This window comes from Mycteria americana, unplaced genomic scaffold (genome assembly GCF_035582795.1).
Source record: "Mycteria americana isolate JAX WOST 10 ecotype Jacksonville Zoo and Gardens unplaced genomic scaffold, USCA_MyAme_1.0 Scaffold_74, whole genome shotgun sequence".
NCBI classification, from domain to species: Eukaryota; Metazoa; Chordata; class Aves; order Ciconiiformes; family Ciconiidae; genus Mycteria; species Mycteria americana.
The window spans coordinates 136,510-156,899 of NW_027445659.1; the positions used below are offsets into that span (position 1 = coordinate 136,510).

Sequence of the window (20,390 nt, forward strand, 5' to 3'; positions counted from 1 at the left end):
AGCGCCCGGGGGTCCCTGGGGGGGGAGGGGGGGGTGTCCAGACCCGGGGGGTGGTGAGGGTGGGGGGCAGCAGGGTGGGGCTGAGCCCCCGCGACGCCTGGGTCCCCTTGGGGGGTGGGGGAGCCCCCCGGACGCCTGGGTCCCCTCCGGGGTAATGACAGCCCGGTCCCACTCCTTCCTGGCAGGCGCCCAGGGGATGATGGGAACACCCCCCCCTCCCCCCCCCGGGGGACCCAGGCATCCGGGGGGGCTCACCCCCCCCCCCCCCCCGCGGACATAGGCATCCGGGCAGCCCCCCCCCCCCAAAGGGAGCCAGGACCCCCCAAGCTGCCCACTCCCCCCCATGAGGTCAGACCGCTTTGTCACTGATGACATCACCCCTGTCTGGGGCTGAGTGTGATGTCAGCCAGCAGGGAACAGCCCGGATGCCCAAGTCCCTGCTGGGATGGGGGGGGTCCCCCCAAAATAGACACAGGGAGATGGGGGGAGAGGGAGACCTTTATTGGGGTACAGCCACGGGGGGGGTGGCGTTTGGGGATACCCCCTAGGCAGGAACTGTAGGGGAGACCCTTGAGACACCTAGTTTTGGGGGCTAAGGGTAGACCCCCCCAGTTTGGAAGCTCCCCCATGCCGAGGACACCCCCAAGCCGGGGGGGCTCCCCCATTTTTGGGGCCCAGCCCCAGCCAGCCATTCCCACTTGGGGGGGTCCTTCAGCCCCACCCCACAACACCCCCACTTTCAAGGGGCACCCCACAGCATTTTTATTTTGGGGGGTGCAACTTTAGGGGCACCCCGCTCCCCACCAGGACCTGTAGACCCCCTCGAGGGGGCTGCATTTGGGGGGGCTGTTTTTTGAGAGGGCCTACGCCTGGATGCTGCTCTTGGTGCTGAAGGCCAGGTAATAGACGACGAGTCCGATGGCGGCCGCCACCACCTCCGTCGACACCCAGGGGCCGTTCCAGGCGCCCTGCCAAAACAATGGGGGGGTCACCGCCACCTCCAAAACCGTCCCGAGTCCCCCAAAACCTCCTCCCCACCCCCCAGTACCCCCCCAACCCCCAGGGGCGCACCTAAACCCCACAGAGTTCTGGGAGCTCTGCACCCATCCTCAAAATCCACCCCAAAATCCCAGCGGTGCCCCCCCAAACCCTGGGACACCCCAAAACACCCACCCCCCACAAGACCCTGGGGACCCGCCAAGACCCTTCCAGGACCCCCAACCCCCTCCCCCCCGAGAAAAAACACAGGCCCAGCGCCCACCCCAGCAACACCCTTAGGTCATCTACGGACTCTCCAACACACCCAAATTGCCCCAGTTTCTGCTCCAAACCCCATGTGTGCCCCCAGCCCCCCCCCCCTCTATTCAGAAAGAGCCGCACCAGAGCCACGGGGACCCCCAGAACCCCCCAGCTCACCCGATGGTCCACGTTGACAGTGAAGAGGGGCCGGATGCGGGAAACATCCTCATTATTGCGCTGAGCCTGGGGGTGCAGGGCAGGGAGAGAAAAAGGGGTTCAGAGCCGGGCTGGTTCAGAGATCAGGGGGTTCAGAGCCAGACCCCGGGGTGCCCCCTCAGAGGGACCCCAGCCACAGGGTGGGGGGGGCCCACCTTGCGCAGGGCACTGTATGACTCCTCGTCGAAGAACTTCACCTCGTAGGTGCCCGACTGGGCGCTGCGGTGCTCCAGGCTCCAGGAGACCTGCGGAGGGGTGGAGAGCGCTGAGCCCCCAGACCCCCCTCGGGCACCCTCCCCAGGGACCCCGGGCTCACCTGGTAGCGCCCCACGTCCTGCCCCCGGGTGACGGGGAACTGCTTCCCGTTGACATCAGCGTAGAGAGCCACGTTCTGCGGGGACAGGGCGGCGGTGAGACGCCGGGGGGTCCCGGTAGCCCCCGCACCGCGCCCCCCTCCGCGGGGACTCACCTGGGCGCCGTTCTTGCAGACCAGCGAGATCTCCACCACGAAGACGCTCTCAGAGGAGATGACGGCGTCCGAAGTGGTGTAGTACGAGGGCACGATGGTGGGCTCGGGGCACGGCTCGCCTGCGGGGGACCGTGAGGACCGGGGGGCGCCGGGACCCCCCCCACGGCCCTCACAGGACGCCAGTGTCCCGGGACCGCCCATGCCCACGGAGCCCCCCCGGCCCCGAGTGTCCCGGGAACCCCCACCCCCACGGGACGCGGGTGCCCCGGGACCCCCCGCCCGCCCGGTAGCGCCCACCGGGACCCCCCGTACCTGCGGCGCCGAGCGCCACGGCCAGCAGCCCGGTCAGGACCGCCAGCACCGCCATGACTGCCGGCCGCACCGCCCTCCCGCCGCAGACCCTCGCCCGACGACCAATCAACGCCGCCCGCCGCCGCCGCGCCACCAATCAGCCCCCGGAGGCGGGCCGCCGCGCGCCCTGCGGCCAACGGGAAGCGCGCTTTTCCCTTCGCGGGCGCCTGCCCCGCGCGCGACGTGGCCCGACCGCCACCGCCGTCGCCGCGGGGGGGCGGGGCCAAGCGGCGCACCTGCGCAGCGCCGCCGCCGGCCGGACAAAATGGCTGCCGGGACTTATGTGGCGCGTGGAGGCGGTGCAAGGAAAGGCGCGGCCGCGGCCCGGCGCATGCGCAGCGCGCCAGCGGCGAACCCTACGCCTCGGCGTTTCCATGGCAACCGCTGCGGGGCGGTGGTCCGGGCTCTCCGCGCCGGCTTTAGTATTTTTTCGCCCCAAAACGGGGGATGAAGCGCGGCTGGGGAAAGGGCTCCGCGCGTGGGTGCCGCCGGCCCGGGACAAAATGGCGGACACCTCCGCCTCTACGGCGCGCCTCTGAGGGAGCGCGCGAGGGGCCGCCCTGCGCATGCACTGCCGCGCCGCCCCGCCCAGGCACAAAATGGCCGCCGCGACTTCTGTGGCGCTGCCGGCGGCGTGAGGGAAAGCACGGGGCGGGGGTGGGTGAGGCGGGAAGTCTCGCGAGATCTCGCGCCCCGCCAACCCCATCCCCGGGCCGTGCCGAGGTCTCGCGAGAGCAGCGTGGCAGCCATCGCGGAGAGCAGCCATGGCGGCGGCGCTGGCGGCGGTGCGGCGGCTCTGGGTACCGGCCGTGCTGGGACCGCGCCCGGTGAGTGCCGGGGCCGCGGGCGTGGGCGGCGGGACGGTCCTACCACCCCCGTCGGGCCCCTCGGGAGCTGGGCGGCGGGCCCCGCGGTGGTGGCGGACTGGTGCGCTCTGATTGGCCAGCTCGCGGGCGGGCGGTGCTCGGGCGGATTACGGCGATCTGATTGAAGGGGATGGCGCAGCGGGGCGGGACTAGCCGTGAGGCGGCTCGGGCTCTGGTTGGCTCCCGCGGTGGAGCCGCCCGGGCGCGCGAATGCTGATTGGCTGCGCGCCGAGTGAGTGGGCGGGCCGGGGCAGCGCCTTCCTCGCTGATTGGTTGATATTTCTAGGGGAGGTTGGTCCGTGTGCCTGAGCCGCTGGGCGCGGGGGGTGACAAAGCGGGGGGAGGATGTGTCGGTGCTCAACCCCAGAATCCTCTGTGTTTGGCCGAAGGTGGGGGGGACCCAGGCGTCCGACTGCACCCCCAAAGGACCCAGGCGTCCGGGCAGCCACTGCCCACTAGATGACCCCTGGGATCCCCCTGCTCAGCCCCATCTCGGGGCTGGACAGACCCTAATTAGCAGCAGCTGCATTAACAAGGTGTCTGGGGCTGCCTGGCGGGTCTGGGTCCCTTGGGGGGGGTCCTGGGTCCCTTGGGGGACTGGGGGGGGGGGGGCCAGGCTGTGAGCTCTCCCTCTCCCCTCACAGGCGTGGATTTCCCATGATGCTGAGCGGCGCCACCTCCCGCCTGTAAGTGCCCAGTCTGGGGGGGTCCGTCCCCCCCCCCCGAATACCCCAGGGCCCTCTAACACTCGGGGGGGGGGGGGGGGGCAGGAAGCAGGGTCACAGAGACCATGCCCTGCCCCCTGTCCCGGGGCAGGGGGGTCCCCAAACCTACCCTATCCCCTCTCGGGGGTGGGGAGAGGCTTGGGGACCCACCCTTGGCCTCTCCATTGAGGCTGGGGCATGGCAGGGGCTGTAAGCCCCCCCTGCTTTGGGGTGGGGGGTTACTTAGGGGGCTCCCAGTGTACTCCTGCTGGGGTGTTTGGGGCCCGTATGGGGGGAGCATGGTGTTCTTGCTGTGTGGATTCTGGGGATGGGTTCCAGGGGTCCTGGCATCGCCTGGGGGGCTCCCTTCCCTCTCCACCCCCTCCCTGTTTGCCATCACCGTGACTAACTGCCCCCGTTTCTCCCCTGTGCTATGTCCGCTCGCCCCCGCAGCAGCCCAGCATTGTGAGTATGGCCAGACTGGGAGGGGTGGGAACCTGGGGTGGGGGGGACCCCAAAAGCATGTGGGCGGGGGGGGCGGGGGGGGCATGCATGGGTCTGCATGGAGGGCACTTGGACGCCTGAGTTCCCCAGGCAGGGGATGGAGGAGGCGGGGGGGCAACGAGGAGGGGGACGGGGAGCCTGGACACCTGGGTCTTCACCCCCCTGGTGTCCCCACAGCCACCCCCCGCCAAGTACGGGGGCCGCCACACCGTGACACTGATTCCCGGTGACGGCATCGGCCCCGAACTGATGCTCCATGTCAAGGAGGTCTTCAGGTGGGTGCCCCCCTCCCCTCCTCGCCCCGGCGAGGACCCAGTGTCCTGGCCGTCCGCAGGACCCAGGCGTCCGGGCCGTTCCCCGCCCCCAGGCACGCCTGCGTGCCCGTGGACTTCGAGGAGGTGCGGGTCAGCGCCGAGGCGCCCGAGGACGATGTGCACAACGCCATCATGGCCATCCGCCGCAACGGCGTCGCCCTCAAGGGTGAGTGCAGGGCCAGTGACCCTCCCCGGCAGCTCGGAGACACCCTGACCCTCATCTCCATCCCCTCCCCAGGGAACATTGAGACCAACCACAACCTCCCACCCAGCCACAAGTCCCGTAACAACCTCATCCGGTGAGAGCCAGGGGGACTGGGGGACACTGGGAGCACTGGGGGAACACCGGGAGCTATAGAGCCACCGGGGGTGGGAGGAAGAGGGGGACACTGTGGGGCCCTGGGTGGGGGGAGCTGGGCGCTATTGGGGTTAGTGGGGTGGGGGCAGATGGGGAGGGGTGTGGCCGAAGGGCGCAGCCTGACCTGCGTGTCGGGGCGGGGCAGGACCAGCCTGGACCTGTACGCCAACGTGATCCACTGCCAGAGCCTGCCCGGGGTGGAGACGCGGCACCGCGACATCGACATCCTCATCGTGCGGGAGAACACCGAGGGCGAGTACAGCAGCCTGGAGCACGAGGTGGGCCGCGCCCACGCCCCCGGCAGGGCCACGCCCCCGGCAGGGCCACGCCCCCGGCAGGGCTGCTCACTGCACTGCCCTGGGTACGCTGCCCTGGCCCCGCCCCCTGCATGGTGTGGCCGAAAGCTGACAGTTCCACCCCGGCCACGCCCCCGGGTGATGGCCACACCCCCCACGGGTACACCGCCTTGGCCACGCCCCCAGGGCAGTGGCCACGCCCCTGGTGAAGGCATTGGCTTGGCCACACCCCCTTGGCCATCGCCACGCCCCCTACTGCTGGCAACACCCCCAGTGGCTTGCAGTACTGCTCTGGCCACACCCTTAGGGGTCAGGCCCCGCCCACAGCCTGGCCCCGCCCCCAGGCCCCTTAGGGTGCCCCCTCCTCTGTCCCCAGAGCGTGGCGGGGGTGGTGGAGAGCCTGAAGATCATCACGGCCGGGCGCTCGCGCCGCATCGCCCACTACGCCTTCCGCCTGGCCCGCGCCGCCGCCCGCCGCTCGGTCACCGCGGTCCACAAAGCCAACATCATGTGCGTCAGGGGCCGGGGGGCTGTGGGGAGGGTGCGGGGCACCGGCTGACCCCCCTGTCCCTGCAGGAAGCTGGGGGACGGCCTGTTCCTGCAGTGCTGCCAGGAGGTGGCGGCCGAGTACCCCGAGATCAGCTTCCGCAGCATGATCGTGGACAACACCACCATGCAGGTGGGCCCCGGCCACCCTGGCCCCTCCGCCCCGCCGCTCCCAGTCACCCCAGTAACCCCTCCCTGTCCCCAGCTGGTGTCGCGCCCGCAGCAGTTTGACGTGATGGTGATGCCCAACCTCTACGGGAACATCGTCAACAACGTCTGCGCCGGGCTGGTGGGGGGCCCCGGCCTTGTCCCTGGCGCCAACTACGGTCACGACTACGCTGTCTTCGAGACTGTGGGTCTGGGGGGGGACACCTGGGGGGGGTCCCGGCCCCGGGTACAGCCACCACGGAGCTGTGGGGGTGGGGGGGTCTGGGTGCTGGGAGTGTCCTGATGGGGGGGCTGGGGGGTACTGGGAGTGCTGGGCAGGAATGGGGGGACGGGGGAGGATGGGGGGACCGGAGGGGGAATGGGGAGCGCTATGGGGTGTCCCAGGGACATGGGGGTCCCCAGTCACCCCCTGCCCCCCCACAGGCAACGCGTAACACGGGGAAGAGCATCGCCAACCGCAACATCGCCAACCCCACGGCCGCCCTGCTCGCCGCCTGCATGATGCTGGACCACCTCCGGTGGGGCGGGGCCTCGGCTCCCAGGGGCGGGGCTACAGCCGGGCGGGGCCTGGCCTGTGGGGGAGCTGTGACAGCCCTGGGGAGGGGCTGAGTGGGTGGGGCCACAACCAAGGGGTGGGGCTTGGCAAGGGTGGGGCTTCCCCTAGAGGGAGGGGCACCATTGGAGGGGCTGGGTGGGTGGGGCCATGACTGAGCGGTGGGGCTTAGCAAGGGTGGAGCTTGGGGGGGGGGGGGGGGGCAGGGCTTTCCCTAGAGGGAGGGGGCACCATTGGACAGGCTGGGTGAGGGGGTGGGGCCTCAGCAAGGTGTGGGACTGCAGAGTGGCTAGTAGGGTGGGGCCTCACAACCTGTGGGTGTGGCTTTCTGATGTGGGCGTGGCCTTTGGCTGCTCCTCCCCCAGGTTGCACAGCCACGCCTCCACAATCCGCCAGGCTGTCCTTGCCTCATTGGATGATCCCCGGGTAAGTCTCGTCTCCCCCCCCCCCCCCCCAAAGTGCCTGAGTCCCCACCTCCTGTGGGTGGGGCCACAACAAGCCCCACCCCAACGGCTGACCCCACCCCCAGACACACACACCCGACATCGGGGGCCAGGGCACAACCTCGGGGGCCGTCCAGAGCATCATCTCGCACCTCCCCCGCACCTAGGGCGGCCAGACAGGGGGTCCCGCTGGTGGGGGAGGGGCGGGACCCCCCCAGGTCTCCCACGACCCGCTGCCGCCCCCCCAATAAACCCCCTGGAGGACCCCGCCACCCGGCCGTGCCACACCTTTATTCACACTCACGCTCGCAGGGTGGGGCAGGGGCGGGGCTAGGGGCGGAGCCAGGGGTGGCGCAGGCACTGGGCGGCGGTGGCGCGGCGGGCGGGCTCGAAGGCCAGCATGGGCCGCAGGAAGCGGGCGAAGGCGGCGGCGGCCCCCCGGGGCCACTCGTACTTCTCCTGCAGCACGGCCCGCAGCCCCCAGGGCCGCAGGTGGCGGATGTGCCGCAGCTCCCCTGCAGGGCGGGGTGGGTGGGGTATGACCACGCAGGGACACGCCCCCCATGCGGGGACATGCCCATCACACAGGGACACCCACCCCCACAGTCAGGCCCCTCCTGGCCCTCCTCTATCTCATGGCCACACCCCCTCAGCTATATAGCTCCACCCCCAGGCCCACATCCCCACCCCACTCATTATCCCTCCCCCAGCCTGCAGAGCCCTGCCCCCTAACCCTTAGCCCCTCCCCAGCCCCTCGTCCCAGCCCCGCCCCTCGCCGTGGCCCCGCCCCTCACCGCGGCGGTTGAAGAACTCCCGGGAGTAGCGGCCCCCCAGCGCCACATGCCGTGGGATCTCCCCCAGCAGCTCGATCACGTGGGCGATGTGGTCTGTGGGGGGTGGAGCCTGTCAGGCCACACCCCTCTTTGACCCCACCCAGTTTATTCTGGCCCCACCCCCTCCACCATCGACTCCACCCCTTCTCCACCCACCACCCCATCCATCCACCTTGGTCTGCTGAGGCCCCGCCCCTCCTCGAGGCCCCGCCTACCCTCATCCCGGCTGTAGTCCTCCCCTGAGTGGGGCTCGAACAGGTAGTCGCCGGTGGCCAGCTCGAAGGCCTGGGGGCAAGGCGGGGCAGTGAGGGGCCGTGGGGCCCCGTGGGCCCGCCCTGGGGCCGGCCGTGGGGCAGGGGCGCCTCACCATGCAGGCGGTGCTCCAGATGTCGGCGGGGGGCCCGTAGCCCGCCCCCAGCAGCACCTCCAGGGCCCGGTACTGCCGCGTCTGGATGTCCTCCGTGAAGTGCCGGTGCTGCGCGGGGGCCGGCGCATCACCCCCTGCCCGGGGGGGGCAGCCCCAAACCCTCACACCGCCCCCAACCCTGCCCCCGCCTGTCCCAAAGCTGCTGCAAGACACCCCAACCCCCCCAAACCAACCCAGGGCACCCCAAGCCCCCCCACGCCCGGGCCCCTGCGCCCCCCCCCCCCATCCCTGCCCCGTCCCCCCAGTCGCCCCCTCACCACCCAGCAGCCGTTGCCCAGGTCGGCGATCTTGACGCGCAGTCGGGGGGCACAGCGGGGGTCCAGGGGGTTCTCCTGCCCTGGCAGCACCCCCCCACCTGTGTAACAGTGATGGGGACATCAGCGGGGTCACCCCAGGCCCCCCCGCCCACCACGGCCCCCCAAAATCACCCCAGCACCCCCCCATTGCCCGCCAGCCCCCCCCCGCCTTCCAACCCACCCCCAGGACCCCCGATATCCCACCTCCACCCCCAATTGCCCCCCCAACCTCCCCCCAGCAACCCCAACTGCCCCCCAATTCCACCCTCGACCCCCACTTGCCCCCCAGTACCACCCAGGACCCCCAATTGCCCCTCACTCCCCCCCCACAACCCCAACTGCCCCCAAAACTCCCCCCCAACCCCACTTGCCCCCCAATATCCCCCCGGGGCCCCCTGCTGACCGAGGGGGGTGGGGGGCCCCCCCGAGCCCCCCGAGATGAGGGAGCTGGAGGTGGGGGTGAGGAGGGAATCGGAGGCAGAGCTGGGGCTGGGGGGGCGCCGGGGGGGACCCCCCCCCGAGGTGGAGGAGCCCCCCGAGAGCCCGTCGCTGGAGCCGCCAGCTGGCAGGGTGTGCACCCCCGAGGAGGAGGCGCCGCTGGGGGGGCTGCCCCCTTCATCGGGGTCCAGGGGGGGTGTCTCTGTGGGAGAGAGGAGACCCTGAGACCCCCAAATCCTGGGAGCCCCCTGAAAGGGAGGGAGGGGTCCCCATGTCAACACCCCAACTCCTCCGCCCCCAAACCCCAATGCTCACAGGTTTCCCTCCCGCTCTCCCAGCACCCCCTACACCACTCTCAGGGGCCTGAAACCTGGTGGAACCCCCTCAACCCTCATGGACCCCCAAAACCAGCCCTTGGAGACCCAAACCCACCCGCCAGGTACCCGAAACCACCCCCAAGGGACCCCCAAAATCATTCTCTGGGGCTCCTGCCCCTCCCCCAGGACTCCCACACCCGCCCTAGGGACCCCAATGCACCTCACAGCCACCCCAGAGACGGCTGAATCTTCCCCCGGGGACCCCCATTATCCTGTCCCCGTGCCCCAGGAGACCCTGGGGGTCCCAGGACCCCCCCCCCCCCCCCCAGCACTGACCAGCATCATCGGGGGCCCCCGGTGACCCCCCGGGCTCCCGCAGGTGCTCCAGGTCCTGCAGGCGCTGGGCCAAGAGGCGGCTCTGCCGCCGCCGCCGCCGCCGCTGCCGCCGTCGCTGGGCGCGGGAGAGCCGCTCCTGCCGCCGTTGAGCAGGGGAAGGCCGCTCGCACGAGGGAGCGCCTCGCACGGGCGGGGGGGGCCGCTTGCACGAGGGGCGGGGGTGCAAAGCGCCGTGCAGGGGGCATGAGGAGCCACGCGGGGTCACGCACCCGCAGGAGGAGCCGTGCAGGGGCACAGGCGCGTGCGAGGAGACGCGCGAAGTCACGCAGGAGTGCGAGGAGGCGGGTGAGGATGCACACGAAGTCACGCAGGCGTGCGAGGAGGCGTGCAAGAAGGAGCCGCCTCCCCGAGACACTCACAGGGACGTCCTGGGGCGCGGAGCTCACTGCGCAGAGAAAAGGGGGCAGAGGGAGAATCAGACGAAGCCCCCCCGGGGGTCCCAGGCGTCCGAGCCCCCCCCTCAGCACGGCGCCGGGTGTCCTAGGGTACCTGCGCTCTGGGGGGCACCCCCTCGCCGGGCCCAGCGCACGGCCTCGGCTGCCAGCTGCCGCACGAAGGGCTCCCCGACCCGCAGCAGCACGTTCTCGGGTTTGATGTCCGTGTGGATGATCTTGCACTTGGTGTGCAGGTAATCCAGCCCCTCCAGCACCTGCACCCCAATGCAGGGAGAGCACCCCCAAATCAGGAGGGGCACCCTGAGACTCGGGGGCGGGGGGGGGGGGGGGGGATGCAACCTCTCCCTCACGCTGTCCCCGAGGCCTGCTAGCACCCGCTGCAGGGGAACAGGGGGGCGGATATTGGGGGTCTGGGGGAGGATCTGGGGGTCTCTAGGGAGAACACTTGGGGTCCCTAGGGGATATTTGGGGTCCTAAGTGGATATTGGGGTAGTGCAAATTTAGGGGGGCTCTAGAGAGAACGCTTGGAGGCCCTGTGGGCACACAGAGGGTCCCAGAAAGGATACTGGGGGGCCTAGGGAGGATGTTTGGGGTCACCATGTGGATCTGGGGGAGCCCACAGGGACACTGGGAGGCTGGGGGAATTTGGGGGGGCTCTAAGGGGGACATATGGGGTCCCCATGGGGATATGGGGTCGCCCACAGGGACGCTGGGGGCTCTAGAGGGAACACTTGAGATTCGCATGGGGATGCGGGCGGTGGCAGCGGGATATGGGGGGGTTAGGAAGGCTCTGGGCAGGACACTGGGGGTCCCACAGGGATCTTGAGGGTCCCAGGGGGCGGCCTGGGGGTCTCCCCAGGGAGCTGGGGGGACGCAGGGGCTCCCCCTCACCTGCCGCACGATGCTCTTGACGCAGGGCAGGGGCAGTCCCTGGTAGTTGGACTTGATGATCCAGCGCAGGAGCTGGTGGCCCAGCACCTCCAGCACCATGCACACGTCTGGGGGGGTCAAGGAGCGCCCGGATGCCTGGGACTCCCCACAGGGTGGGGGACACGGGGGCCCCCCCCACCCAGGACCCTCCCCCATGGAGGAGAGGGGGCCCCCCCGGATGCCTGGGTCGCCGTAAGGATACGGACGCCGTTAACCCCCGAGATCTTGAAGTCGTCGATGAGCTGCACGATGTTCTCCCGCTTGGGGTCGCTGGGGTCCGAGTCGCGGACCTGGGGGGGCACGGAGGGAGTTACGGGGGGCTGGAGGGGCAGTGGGGAGGCCGGGGGTCCCCGGTTTGGGGGGGCAGGGCACACTGACGCATTTCAGCAACTTGATCTCGTCCAGGGCCGTCTCGGTGTACTGGGGCGCGCTCTTCACCACCTTCAGCGCCACGAACCGCTTCCGCCTGCGGAGAGGACCCAGGAGTCCGGGGAGGCCCCCCCAAACCGCGCCCCCCACGGGGGTCCCAGGGCTTTGGGCACTCACCGGATGTCCCAGCAGAGCCAGACGGTGGAGAAGTGCCCCCAGCCCAGCTTGCGCACCACGTGGTAGCGCCCGTTGAAGAGGTCCCCGATCCGCACGGGGTAATACCCACCTGGGGGGGCACGGGGGCAGTCTGGCACCCTGGTGCCTGGGTACCCCCCCCCACCCCCCCGTGGACCCAGGCGTCTGGGCACCCCCACCTTTGCAGTAGTCCCGGGGGTCCTCCTGCTCCCCTTCGTCAGAGCCCAGCAGCCCCTCCGACAGCAGCGGCAGGGGAAGGGGGTTCTCTGGCAACACATCTTCGGGGGGGCTGGGGGTCCTGGCGGGGGGAGAGCCGTGCTGGGAACCCAGGCGCCCGGGCTCCCCACACCCCCCAGTCCCAGGGGACCCAGATGTCTGCCCCCCCCCATAGCTCGTCCCCTCAGGGGTCTCCCCCATGCTGCAGGGGCCCACAGGGGGAAATGGGGAGAGATGGTCCCAAGGGAGTGCCAGGAGGTCTCAGAAGCCAGAGTGTGTGGGGGGGTGCGAGGCATGCTGGGACATCACCCCCCCCAAAATAGAAATGACCTCATGGCCCCAGGCACCACGGGGTTAAAAATAGCCCTGGCAGGGGGAGGGGTGGCCCTGGGAACATGGCCCCCCCCAGGAAAAGGGGCTCTGCTTGTTTCCCCCAGGGACGCTCCTGGGGAGATTGTGACCCCGCTGCCCCCTTCGTGTCCTCCCCTCACCGTGGGGGTGGTTTCCATTTTTTGTCCTTTTTGCGTTTTTTCTTTCTCCTGCCTGGATCTGGGGGGAGGTGTTGGGTGGTCAGGGGGGTCCCCTGCACCATAGGCACCTCCCCTGCTCCCCCTGGCAGACCCCGCAGGGATCCCATATTCCCCCCCAGCCCCAAGCCCCCCTTCTCCCATCAGAACCCCCAGGGCCGGGAACCGCCCGTTTCTCCTAAGAACCCCCCGGGAACCCCTCAGCCCCCCCCCGCCCCGGGACCTCCCGGCCCAGGAACCACCTGTTTCTTCCCAGAAATTCCCTCGGAACCCCTCAAAACCCACTCCCTGGACGCCCCCCACCCTCCCCCCGGTGCCGGCATCCCCACTTTGCCCTCAGAAAAAACCCTGAAACGCCTCAAACCCCTTCCCCGGACACTCTATGTCCCTCCCCGGTCGGCAGTCCCGCCGGTTTTCCTCACGAACTCCCTTCGGGACGCCCCAACGCCCCCCCCTGGTCCCGGGACCCCCTGTTTTCCCTCACGATCCCGCTCAGTACGCCCCCCCCCAGCCCCCTACTTTCCCCTCACAAACCGCTCCGGGACCCCTCAAAACCCTTCCTGCCCCGGGAACCACCTGTTTCTCCTCAGAAACTCCCTTAAAACCCGCTCTGGGACCACCGCCAGCCCCCCCTCCCGGTCGCGGGACCCCCAGTTTCCCTCACGATCCCCCTCAAAACGCCCCCCAAGGACACTCAACGGCCCCCCCAGCCCCAGGACCACCACTTTCCTCTCACAAATCCCCCCGCGACGCCCCCCCCTTCCCCTCGGACCCCCCCGTAGAGCCCGGGGCAGAGACCACCCGCTTTTCCCTCACAGGCCCCCGGCGCCGCCGCTTTTCCCCCGCAAACAGCGGCTCCCCTCACCGGTCCTCGCGCCCGCCGCCACCGCCGCCGCCCCCCCGCGCAGCTCCATGCCGCGCGCGCCCGCTCTGCGCATGCGCCACCCCCCCTACACGCGGGGAGGGGCGGGAAATCCCCGCGGCCGCTGACGGGCCAACGGGAAGCCCCGCCCCTTGCCCCGCCCTCGCCCCTTGCCCCGCCCCCGTCGTCATGGAGACGGGGCCGCGCAGGCCCTAGCGCTCACCAGTATTCCCCCCCCAAACCCCGCGCTATCGGCCGGACGGGGCGAGCAGGGCCACCGTCCACCGCCCCTCGTCAGCAGCTGCGGCCCGCCCGCGCTGGAAGCCCTAAACCCCGCTTTTGGCCCCAAAACGAGCAGCCGAAGACACACCCCCGCCCTTCCCAGGCCACAGCTCGGCCCCGGCCCGACGCGGACCCCCACCGCCGCCGCCGCTCTTCTCCGCCGCGCGCCGGAAATGACGCCTCCCGCCGTGCCCCTCCCCACCGCTGATTGGCTCCCGCCACGCTCAACCATGACAACAGCGAGAGCACCCCCCCCCCCCCGGGGGGGGGGAATGGTGGTGGGCGCCCACCAAAGGGGCCCAGGGACCCCCAGGCAGCTCTGCCCCCCCGACTGCCTTGGCACCCCAAAACTGCCCCCAAGACGAACAGGCAGCAGCCCCCCCCCAGGAAGAGAGCCCCCCAAAACGGCCCTGGAAGGAAGCAGCCCCTCCCCCCCCGAAGGGCCTGGGGACCCCCAAGCTGCCCAGGGAAAGGAGGGGGGACGGTGAGCCCCTCCATGAAGAGACGGGGCCAGGGGGCTGCTGGGCATCAGTTTAATAACAGGGCACAGGGGGGTGTTTGGGGGGGTGTCAGGAGGCAGCACCCCCAGCCCCACCCCACACCCTCCCCCGCCCTGGGGTGCTCAGGGGGGAGGGGGCAGGATGCTCCAGGAGGGGTGGGGGGCAGAGAGGGGAACCCCCCCCTCCCTCCCCAAACAGCAAAATCCCACCAGGAAAGAAAGGGGAGACCCTACAAAAAATAGGAGCCCCCCCACCCTCCCCCCCAATTCCCCCAGTCCCCCCTCTTCCTTCCAGCTGTAATTATGGGGGGGTGTGTGTCTTCTCCCCCCCTCCAAAATAGCCGAGGTTCGTCCCGCGGCGTCCAGCGCTGTGTCCCCTCCCCTCCCCGGTCAGGAGGCGTCCCATGAAAGCAGGGAGGGGGGGGTTCCCCAAAATAAAACGCCCCCCCCAGCCTGGGCCGCCATGCACCTAGAGGTCCCTGGGGGGGCCGGGGGGGGCGGCGGGGGGGGCCAGGGCGCAGTCCGGGGGTTCAATATCAACTCTTGTCGGTGGCAGGGTCTCTGTGGCGGGAGGTCTTCATGGTCTCCAGGTACTCCTGCTGCGAGACGGCCAGCACCGATGCCAGGATCTCGTCATCCTCCCAGTCGTTCAGGCCTGGGGGGGCCCCAAAAATTGCGGGGGAAGGTTGGATTTTAAGGGGGGGTGTGCATGACTCTGCAGATCCCCCCAGCATCACCCCAGAAGGGACGGCAACGAGCCCCAATGGGGGGGCGGCGCTTGGCTACCCCCCAAGTGAAGGTTCTGGGGCTCCCCCCAAATTAGAGATTTTGTGTCATGTCACCCCCCCAGCTGCAGCAAAAGGGGACAGATCCCCCAAGGGACAGCCTTTCCCCCAAACCCAGAGTGCTGCCAAGCTGAAAACCACAACCTGACATCCCCAAACCCAGGATTCCCCCCTAAAGTGAGACATACCCCACCCAACACCCCAAAAATGACTCCCCTAAATCTCCCCCAACCCCACCCCCAGCCCCCCTCGCTCACCGAAGGCAGTGGGGGACATCTGCTGCATGATGGCACGGCACTCCAGCGCGGGGTACAGGGACACCAGCGGGGGGGTGGCCCGGCCTCCACCCGCCCCCAGCTGGCTGCTGGTCCCTGGGGGGGGCAGGCACATCGCGGGGGGGCCAGGCACACCAGCCCTGAGGCCCCCCAGCAGCCCCCCCCCGTCCCAACCAGCACCCTCCTAAGCCCATTTGCCCCTCCCCCCCCAGGAGCCAATCTGGGGCTCCCAGCACCCTGTAACTCCCAGTTTGGGGCCCCATAACCCTCCCCAGTACCCAGGTGGGGCTCCCTCAGCCCCCAGCACCCCATAAATATCAGTTTGGGGCTCCTCACACCCCCCCCACCCGGCACCCAATTTGGACCCTCCAGCACCCCATAACAACCAGTTTGGGGCCCTCAACTCTCTTTAACACTTTGCTGTCCCCCCCCCAGCCCCTCGTAGTACCCAGTTTGAGTCCCCCAGCACCCCCTAAACACCCCCGGGGATACCCACCTGGGGCACAGGGCGAGGGGGGCTTGCCGGGTGGGGGGGCGCCAGGCGAGGGGGGCTTGGGGCCGGGTGCCTCAGGGTGCAGGCCGGGGTGCTCAGGCGAGGGGGCGGCGCTGCGGGGCCGGGGCGAGCGCCCGCTCCACTCCTCCAGGCCGCTGGCCGCCGCCGCCGTGGCCGAGCTGCACGTGGCGCTGGCCTTGCGGGGCTGCGGGGGCACGGGGAGGCGCGTCACCCCTCTCCCGGCCAGCACCGTCCCCGGGCGGACAGCCAGGGAGGAACACCAAGGTGTGGGGGGACAGGGATGGGGACAGCAGGACCCCTTTGAGGGGTCGCAGGGCACCCCCACCTGCCGGGCCTGCTTCTCCTGGTCGCGCAGCCACTGGAGGTAGGACTCGCGGGCCACCTGCTCCTCGATGGCCTCGTTGGTGGCCTCCCAGTCGGTCGCCCGCTTCTTGTCCTCCAGCATCTGCTGCTCGATCCAGGACTCCTCCGAGGTCTTGATGGCACTCTTCATCAGGGACTGCTCTGCCAGCTGGGGGCGGGGCCATGCTAGGACACGCCCATTCCACAAGCCACGCCCCCATAGGAAGGCTCCACCCCCCGGGCATACAGCTCCCCAAGCAAGCAGCTAGCAGGGGCGGGGCATGCTAGGCCACACCCCTGCACAGACCACACCCCCAGGACACAGCCCCGTGGATTGCCGTGGGGGTGGGGCCACACTTGGACACACCTCCACGAAGAAGCCATACCCCACTGCAGGCTCCACCCCCTGTGGTAGGCCACACCCTCCCCAGAAGGCTCCTCCCCCCCATGGGCACAGCTCTGCTCTGGAATGGGCCCGCCGGCAGGGGGCGGGGCAATACTTAGACTGCCCCACATCTAGACCACGCCCCCTATGCATAGGCCAGGGTTTCCACCTGGAGGTGGGGCCACACTCAGACACACCCCCAAAGGCAGGCTCCACCCCCAGAGAAGGCACCACCCCTAAACCAGGGCTCCCAACTGGGGGCGGAGCCACACTTAGACACACCCCCTCAGAAAGAGGGCTGTTGGGGGCAGGGCTACACATGGCCACACCCCCTCTGTGGCCCCACCCACATGGGGAGGGAGGGGGAGGCCAGGGAGGGCCCCAGGACCTGCAGGCCCCCCCCTCCCCCCCAAGCCCCCCTGGATGGAAGGAGGGCACCCCCGCCCCACAGCAACAGGGGTCCCAGGCCCCCCAGCCCCACTGACCCCCGGCTTGAAGGAGGGCAGCCCCAGCCCCACGCCGATGGTGGCCTTGTTGGGGTTGACGACGGAGTTGTAGTGGATGTTGCGGTGGTAGCTGACCCGGATGGGCTCGTCCTCGTTGTGCTGGATCCCGTGGAAGGTGTTGATGGGCTCTGCGGGCACCCCGTCAGCACGGCAGCACCCCACCACCCCAGTGGCACCCCCGAACAGCACCCGGGGGCCCACGGGGACCCCCCCCGAGCTGCCCCACAGGTACGTGGGGGGGTCCCCCAACAGCATCTGGGGACCCCCCAACAGCACCCAGGGACACACAAGGACCCCCCGGCCACCCCAGTGGCACGCGGGGACCCCCCCAACAGCACCCAGTGACCCGCGGGGACACCCCAGCCACCGCACAGGTACATGGGGACCCCCCCCAACAGCACCCAGGGACGTGCAGAGAGCCCCCCAGCCACCCCACAGGTACATGGGAACCTCCACAACAAAAGCTGGGGACATGTAGGTACCCCCCCAGCCACCCGGAGACCTTCCAGCAGCACCCTAGGGACCCCACAGCCACCCAGGAGCCCCCTACAGCATCTTATGGACCCTACGGACTCCCCCCACAGCACCTTGGGGTCCCCAGAGACAGCACAGGAAGCCCACATCATCACCATCATCATCCTGGGGGTCCCTCAGTGACCCCACAGATCCCTAAAGCACCCTGGGGACTCCGGAGCACCGTTGGGATCTCCATGGCACCACAGAGACACTCCCTCCAGCACCCTGGGGAACCCCAGAAAACCACAGGGACCCCCCACAGCACCCACATCAGCACCCTGGGAACCGCCTTGGCGACCCCCTCCCCGCTGTCCCCAGGGCCCCGTGGGGTGGACGCACCAGTGCCGTACTGGTAGACCTCGACGGGGCGGTTGTACATCTCGGCCATGGCCTGCATCTCGATGTGGTTCCCGTGGCACGTGCTCTTGCGTTTGCGGTTGATGTAAGTGGTAAAATCCTCCGTCACGTAGTTAGAGAAGTAGTCGGCGTTCTTCATCTGGGGATGAGGGGACATTGGGGACGTCAGAGCAGCCCCGGGGCAGTGAGGGACGTTGGGGGGGGGGGAGGGGGGGGAGCATGGGGACACCGCAGGACTGCAGGGCTGTCCCAGGGACACCGAGGACATTGAGTGGGGGAGCCCCACGGACACTGGGGGAGCCCTGGGGACGTTGGGGACCTCAGGAAACACCAGAGGACATTGGGGGGGTGGGGAGATAGCAGCCCAGTGCCCCCCAGTGCGCCGAGCGCCCTCCCAGTCTGCCCCAGTGCCTCTGAGTACATCCCAGTGTCTACGAACATATCCCAGTGCTCCCCGATCTCCTTCCAATCCCCCTCCAGTGGCTCCCAGCACATCCTCTCGCCCCCCAGAATCCCCAAGTCCCCTCCCATCGCCCCCCTGTGTACCCCAGTGCCCTGCAGTCCACTCCCAGTGCCCCCCAGCGTCTCACCAGATAGTCCATGCAATGCTTGCGCACCACCTCGTGCATGTCCTGGTCTCCGTACACCTGGTCAGCTGGTGGCAACCGCACAAGGGGACAGAAAGGGACAGCAACGGGGGTGTCATCCCCCCCCGCACGGACGCCTGGGAGCCCTGTGCTGGGGGACAGTAGTGGAGGGGACACGGGGAGGGGGGGCACGGGGCTCACCCACTGCCCGGAAGAGGCAGGCGCCATCCTCCTTCATGCGTTTGATGATGAAGCCTTTCTTCTCCCGCAGCGCCTTCTCGAACCGGTGCTCCTGCTGGAGACACAGCCGGGCTTGGCGCCGGCACCCGCACACTCCGGGGGGGGGGGGGGGGGAGGGCAAGGGTCCCCTGGGAGACACGTGATGGGGACCCGACCCCTGCGCCACGTAAGGACGAGTGCGATGAGCACGTGGATCCCCGTGTGATACGGGGGTACGCACACATTAGGGGAGCATGGGGACAAGACGGGGGTTCCCTGGGGGGACACGCGATGGGGACAAGCGCCTCACATGACACGCGCAGCTGGGGGGGTGAAAACACGGGGACACCCGGGGGGGGGGTAAGCCCCCCCAGGCACTCAGGTCCCCCTAGTCCCGATGTCCCTTCTGTCCCAGTGTCCCTCCAGTCCCAGCCCTCCCGGTCCCGGTGTCCCCCCGGTCCCACCACCTCCCCCCCACGCCCCCCTCCTGCTGCCTCCAGCCCCTCCCCGGCGCCCGCACCTGCTCAGCCGTGGCCGGGTCCATCTCCACCCGCCCGGCCTCGTACTCGTCCTCGCTGTTGTAGCCGCCTCCCGCCTCGTCGGGGCCGGGGCTGCCGCCGGGGCCCAGCCCCAGCCCCAGCCCCATCCCGCCGGGGCCGCCGCAGCCGGGGCCGCCGCCGCCGGGGCCGCCGCTGGGCCCGGCTCCGCCGCGCCGCCGCCGCTTGCTGTGTCCGGGGCCGCCTCCGCCGCCGCCGCCGCCAGGCCCGCGGGGCTCGGGCAGCCCCAGCGCCGCCGCCTCCAGCCCCAGCAGAGACCCGGGCCCGTCCCCCGCGCCGGGGCCGCCGCCGCCGGGACCGCCGGGGCCGGCGGGGGGGGGAGAGCCGGCGGCCGGCAGCCCGGCCCAGCCCCGCAGCGGCGGCGGCGGCGAAGCCCTGGGCCGCGGCCCCCCGACGCCGCCGGGGCCGCCGGGCTCGCCCACGCCGCCAGGGCCGCGCTCGGGGCCGGCGTCCGCGCCGCGCTCGGGGCCGGCGTCCGGGCCCGAGTCGGTGTCGCCGTCAGGCGCCGGCACCGGCTTCTTCTTCGGGAGGATCGTCATGGCGGGGCGCGCATGGGGCGGCGCCGGGGGGACCGGGAAGGGGACCGGGGGGGACCCGGAGGCCCCGCCGGACCGCGGCGGCCGCGGGAGGCGCCGGGTGCCGGGGCCGCTGCTGCTACCCGCGGGCCGAGCGGAGCCGGGGGGGCCTCGCCCAGGCCCCCCCGCGGGCGCGGCGGCGAGGCCGGAGCTGTCGGGCCGCGGAGCGCGGGCGGGGGCGCTGCCGCCGCCGGGCCCGTGTCAACATCAACAGCGGCGCCCTCTGACCCTGCCGCCGCGCTTCCGCCTCGCCCGCCGCCCGCGCCCCCATTGGCCGGCGGCGCCCTCGCCGCGTCCCCATTGGTCGGCGGCCGGATCGGAAGTCCCGCCCACGCGGAGGCCGGCAGGGAGGGCGGGCGGGGGAGGGGGCGGGACCGGCGTCGCCCCGGCGACGGCGCGGCTGCCCGCTGATTGGGCGGGGGGCGGGAGCGAGGACGCGGAGGGGGCGGGGAGCGGCCGCGAAGGAGCGCGCGCTGATTGGGGCGAGCGCGGGGAGGCGGGGCCACCGCGGGAGAGGGCTCTGATTGGGCGGCAGGGGGAGGGGCGGATCTGAAGGAGGGCACGGGAGCTAACTGGTTGGCTGGGGAGGCGGGAGTTAGCGAAGGAGACGGCGCTGATTGGACGGCGCGTCCGGGCCGCCGAGAGAGCGGACGCTGATTGGGCGGCGGGGGGGGGAGGCATGATTTAAGGCGAGAGCAGGCGCTGATTGGCTGTCGCCCGACCGGTGGCCCATCCTTCAACGTGCTGGGCGTGGCCGGGAGCA

General features: G+C 70.5%; 4 protein-coding genes across 12 annotated transcripts; 1 reads left to right on the plus strand and 3 right to left on the minus strand.

The window, feature by feature from the left end:
• Positions 1-480: 480 nt before the first annotated feature.
• Positions 481-2,418, minus strand: SSR4 (signal sequence receptor subunit 4). The gene is made up of 6 exons (XM_075490538.1): positions 2,237-2,418; positions 1,925-2,043; positions 1,772-1,846; positions 1,611-1,700; positions 1,417-1,482; positions 481-968 (listed from the first exon to the last, which is right to left on the minus strand). The coding sequence occupies exons 1-6, from the start codon at positions 2,289-2,291 to the stop codon at positions 864-866; spliced, it is 510 nt and encodes a 169-aa protein (XP_075346653.1). The 5' UTR covers positions 2,292-2,418; the 3' UTR covers positions 481-863.
• A 524-nt stretch (positions 2,419-2,942) lies between these two features.
• Positions 2,943-7,299, plus strand: IDH3G (isocitrate dehydrogenase (NAD(+)) 3 non-catalytic subunit gamma). 3 transcript variants are annotated; one of them, XM_075490535.1, is made up of 13 exons: positions 2,943-3,102; positions 3,786-3,827; positions 4,299-4,310; positions 4,527-4,624; positions 4,717-4,829; positions 4,902-4,962; positions 5,167-5,299; positions 5,694-5,827; positions 5,894-5,996; positions 6,069-6,215; positions 6,455-6,549; positions 6,950-7,010; positions 7,114-7,299. In XM_075490535.1, the coding sequence occupies exons 1-13, from the start codon at positions 3,040-3,042 to the stop codon at positions 7,192-7,194; spliced, it is 1,143 nt and encodes a 380-aa protein (XP_075346650.1). In that variant the 5' UTR covers positions 2,943-3,039; the 3' UTR covers positions 7,195-7,299. The 3 variants fall into 3 exon arrangements, with proteins under 3 accessions (XP_075346650.1, XP_075346652.1, XP_075346651.1); XM_075490537.1 differs by lacking the exon at positions 6,455-6,549; XM_075490536.1 differs by lacking the exon at positions 4,299-4,310.
• Position 7,300: 1 nt separating this feature from the next.
• Positions 7,301-13,282, minus strand: SRPK3 (SRSF protein kinase 3). Of its 5 annotated transcripts, none has more exons than XM_075490542.1 (16): positions 13,232-13,282; positions 12,331-12,388; positions 11,803-11,921; positions 11,606-11,714; positions 11,438-11,525; positions 11,262-11,349; positions 11,021-11,127; positions 10,224-10,383; positions 10,094-10,119; positions 9,675-9,810; positions 8,987-9,223; positions 8,545-8,642; positions 8,228-8,335; positions 8,076-8,145; positions 7,822-7,914; positions 7,301-7,542 (listed from the first exon to the last, which is right to left on the minus strand). In XM_075490542.1, exons 1-16 carry the CDS (start codon positions 13,278-13,280, stop codon positions 7,358-7,360), a joined length of 1,731 nt encoding a protein of 576 aa, XP_075346657.1. In that variant the 5' UTR covers positions 13,281-13,282; the 3' UTR covers positions 7,301-7,357. The 5 variants fall into 5 exon arrangements, with proteins under 5 accessions (XP_075346657.1, XP_075346654.1, XP_075346656.1 ...); XM_075490539.1 differs by having other exon boundaries at positions 9,944-10,119; XM_075490541.1 differs by lacking the exon at positions 8,228-8,335 and having other exon boundaries at positions 9,944-10,119.
• Positions 13,283-14,029: 747 nt separating this feature from the next.
• OTUD5 (OTU deubiquitinase 5) lies at positions 14,030-19,857 on the minus strand. 3 transcript variants are annotated; one of them, XM_075490551.1, is made up of 9 exons: positions 19,016-19,856; positions 18,478-18,568; positions 18,280-18,344; positions 17,672-17,828; positions 16,796-16,944; positions 15,909-16,094; positions 15,566-15,767; positions 15,052-15,165; positions 14,030-14,664 (listed from the first exon to the last, which is right to left on the minus strand). In XM_075490551.1, the coding sequence occupies exons 1-9, from the start codon at positions 19,589-19,591 to the stop codon at positions 14,546-14,548; spliced, it is 1,659 nt and encodes a 552-aa protein (XP_075346666.1). In that variant the 5' UTR covers positions 19,592-19,856; the 3' UTR covers positions 14,030-14,545. The 3 variants fall into 3 exon arrangements, with proteins under 3 accessions (XP_075346666.1, XP_075346665.1, XP_075346668.1); XM_075490550.1 differs by having other exon boundaries at positions 18,478-18,571; XM_075490553.1 differs by lacking the exon at positions 15,052-15,165 and having other exon boundaries at positions 18,478-18,571; positions 19,016-19,857.
• Between the last annotated feature and the right edge of the window lie 533 nt (positions 19,858-20,390).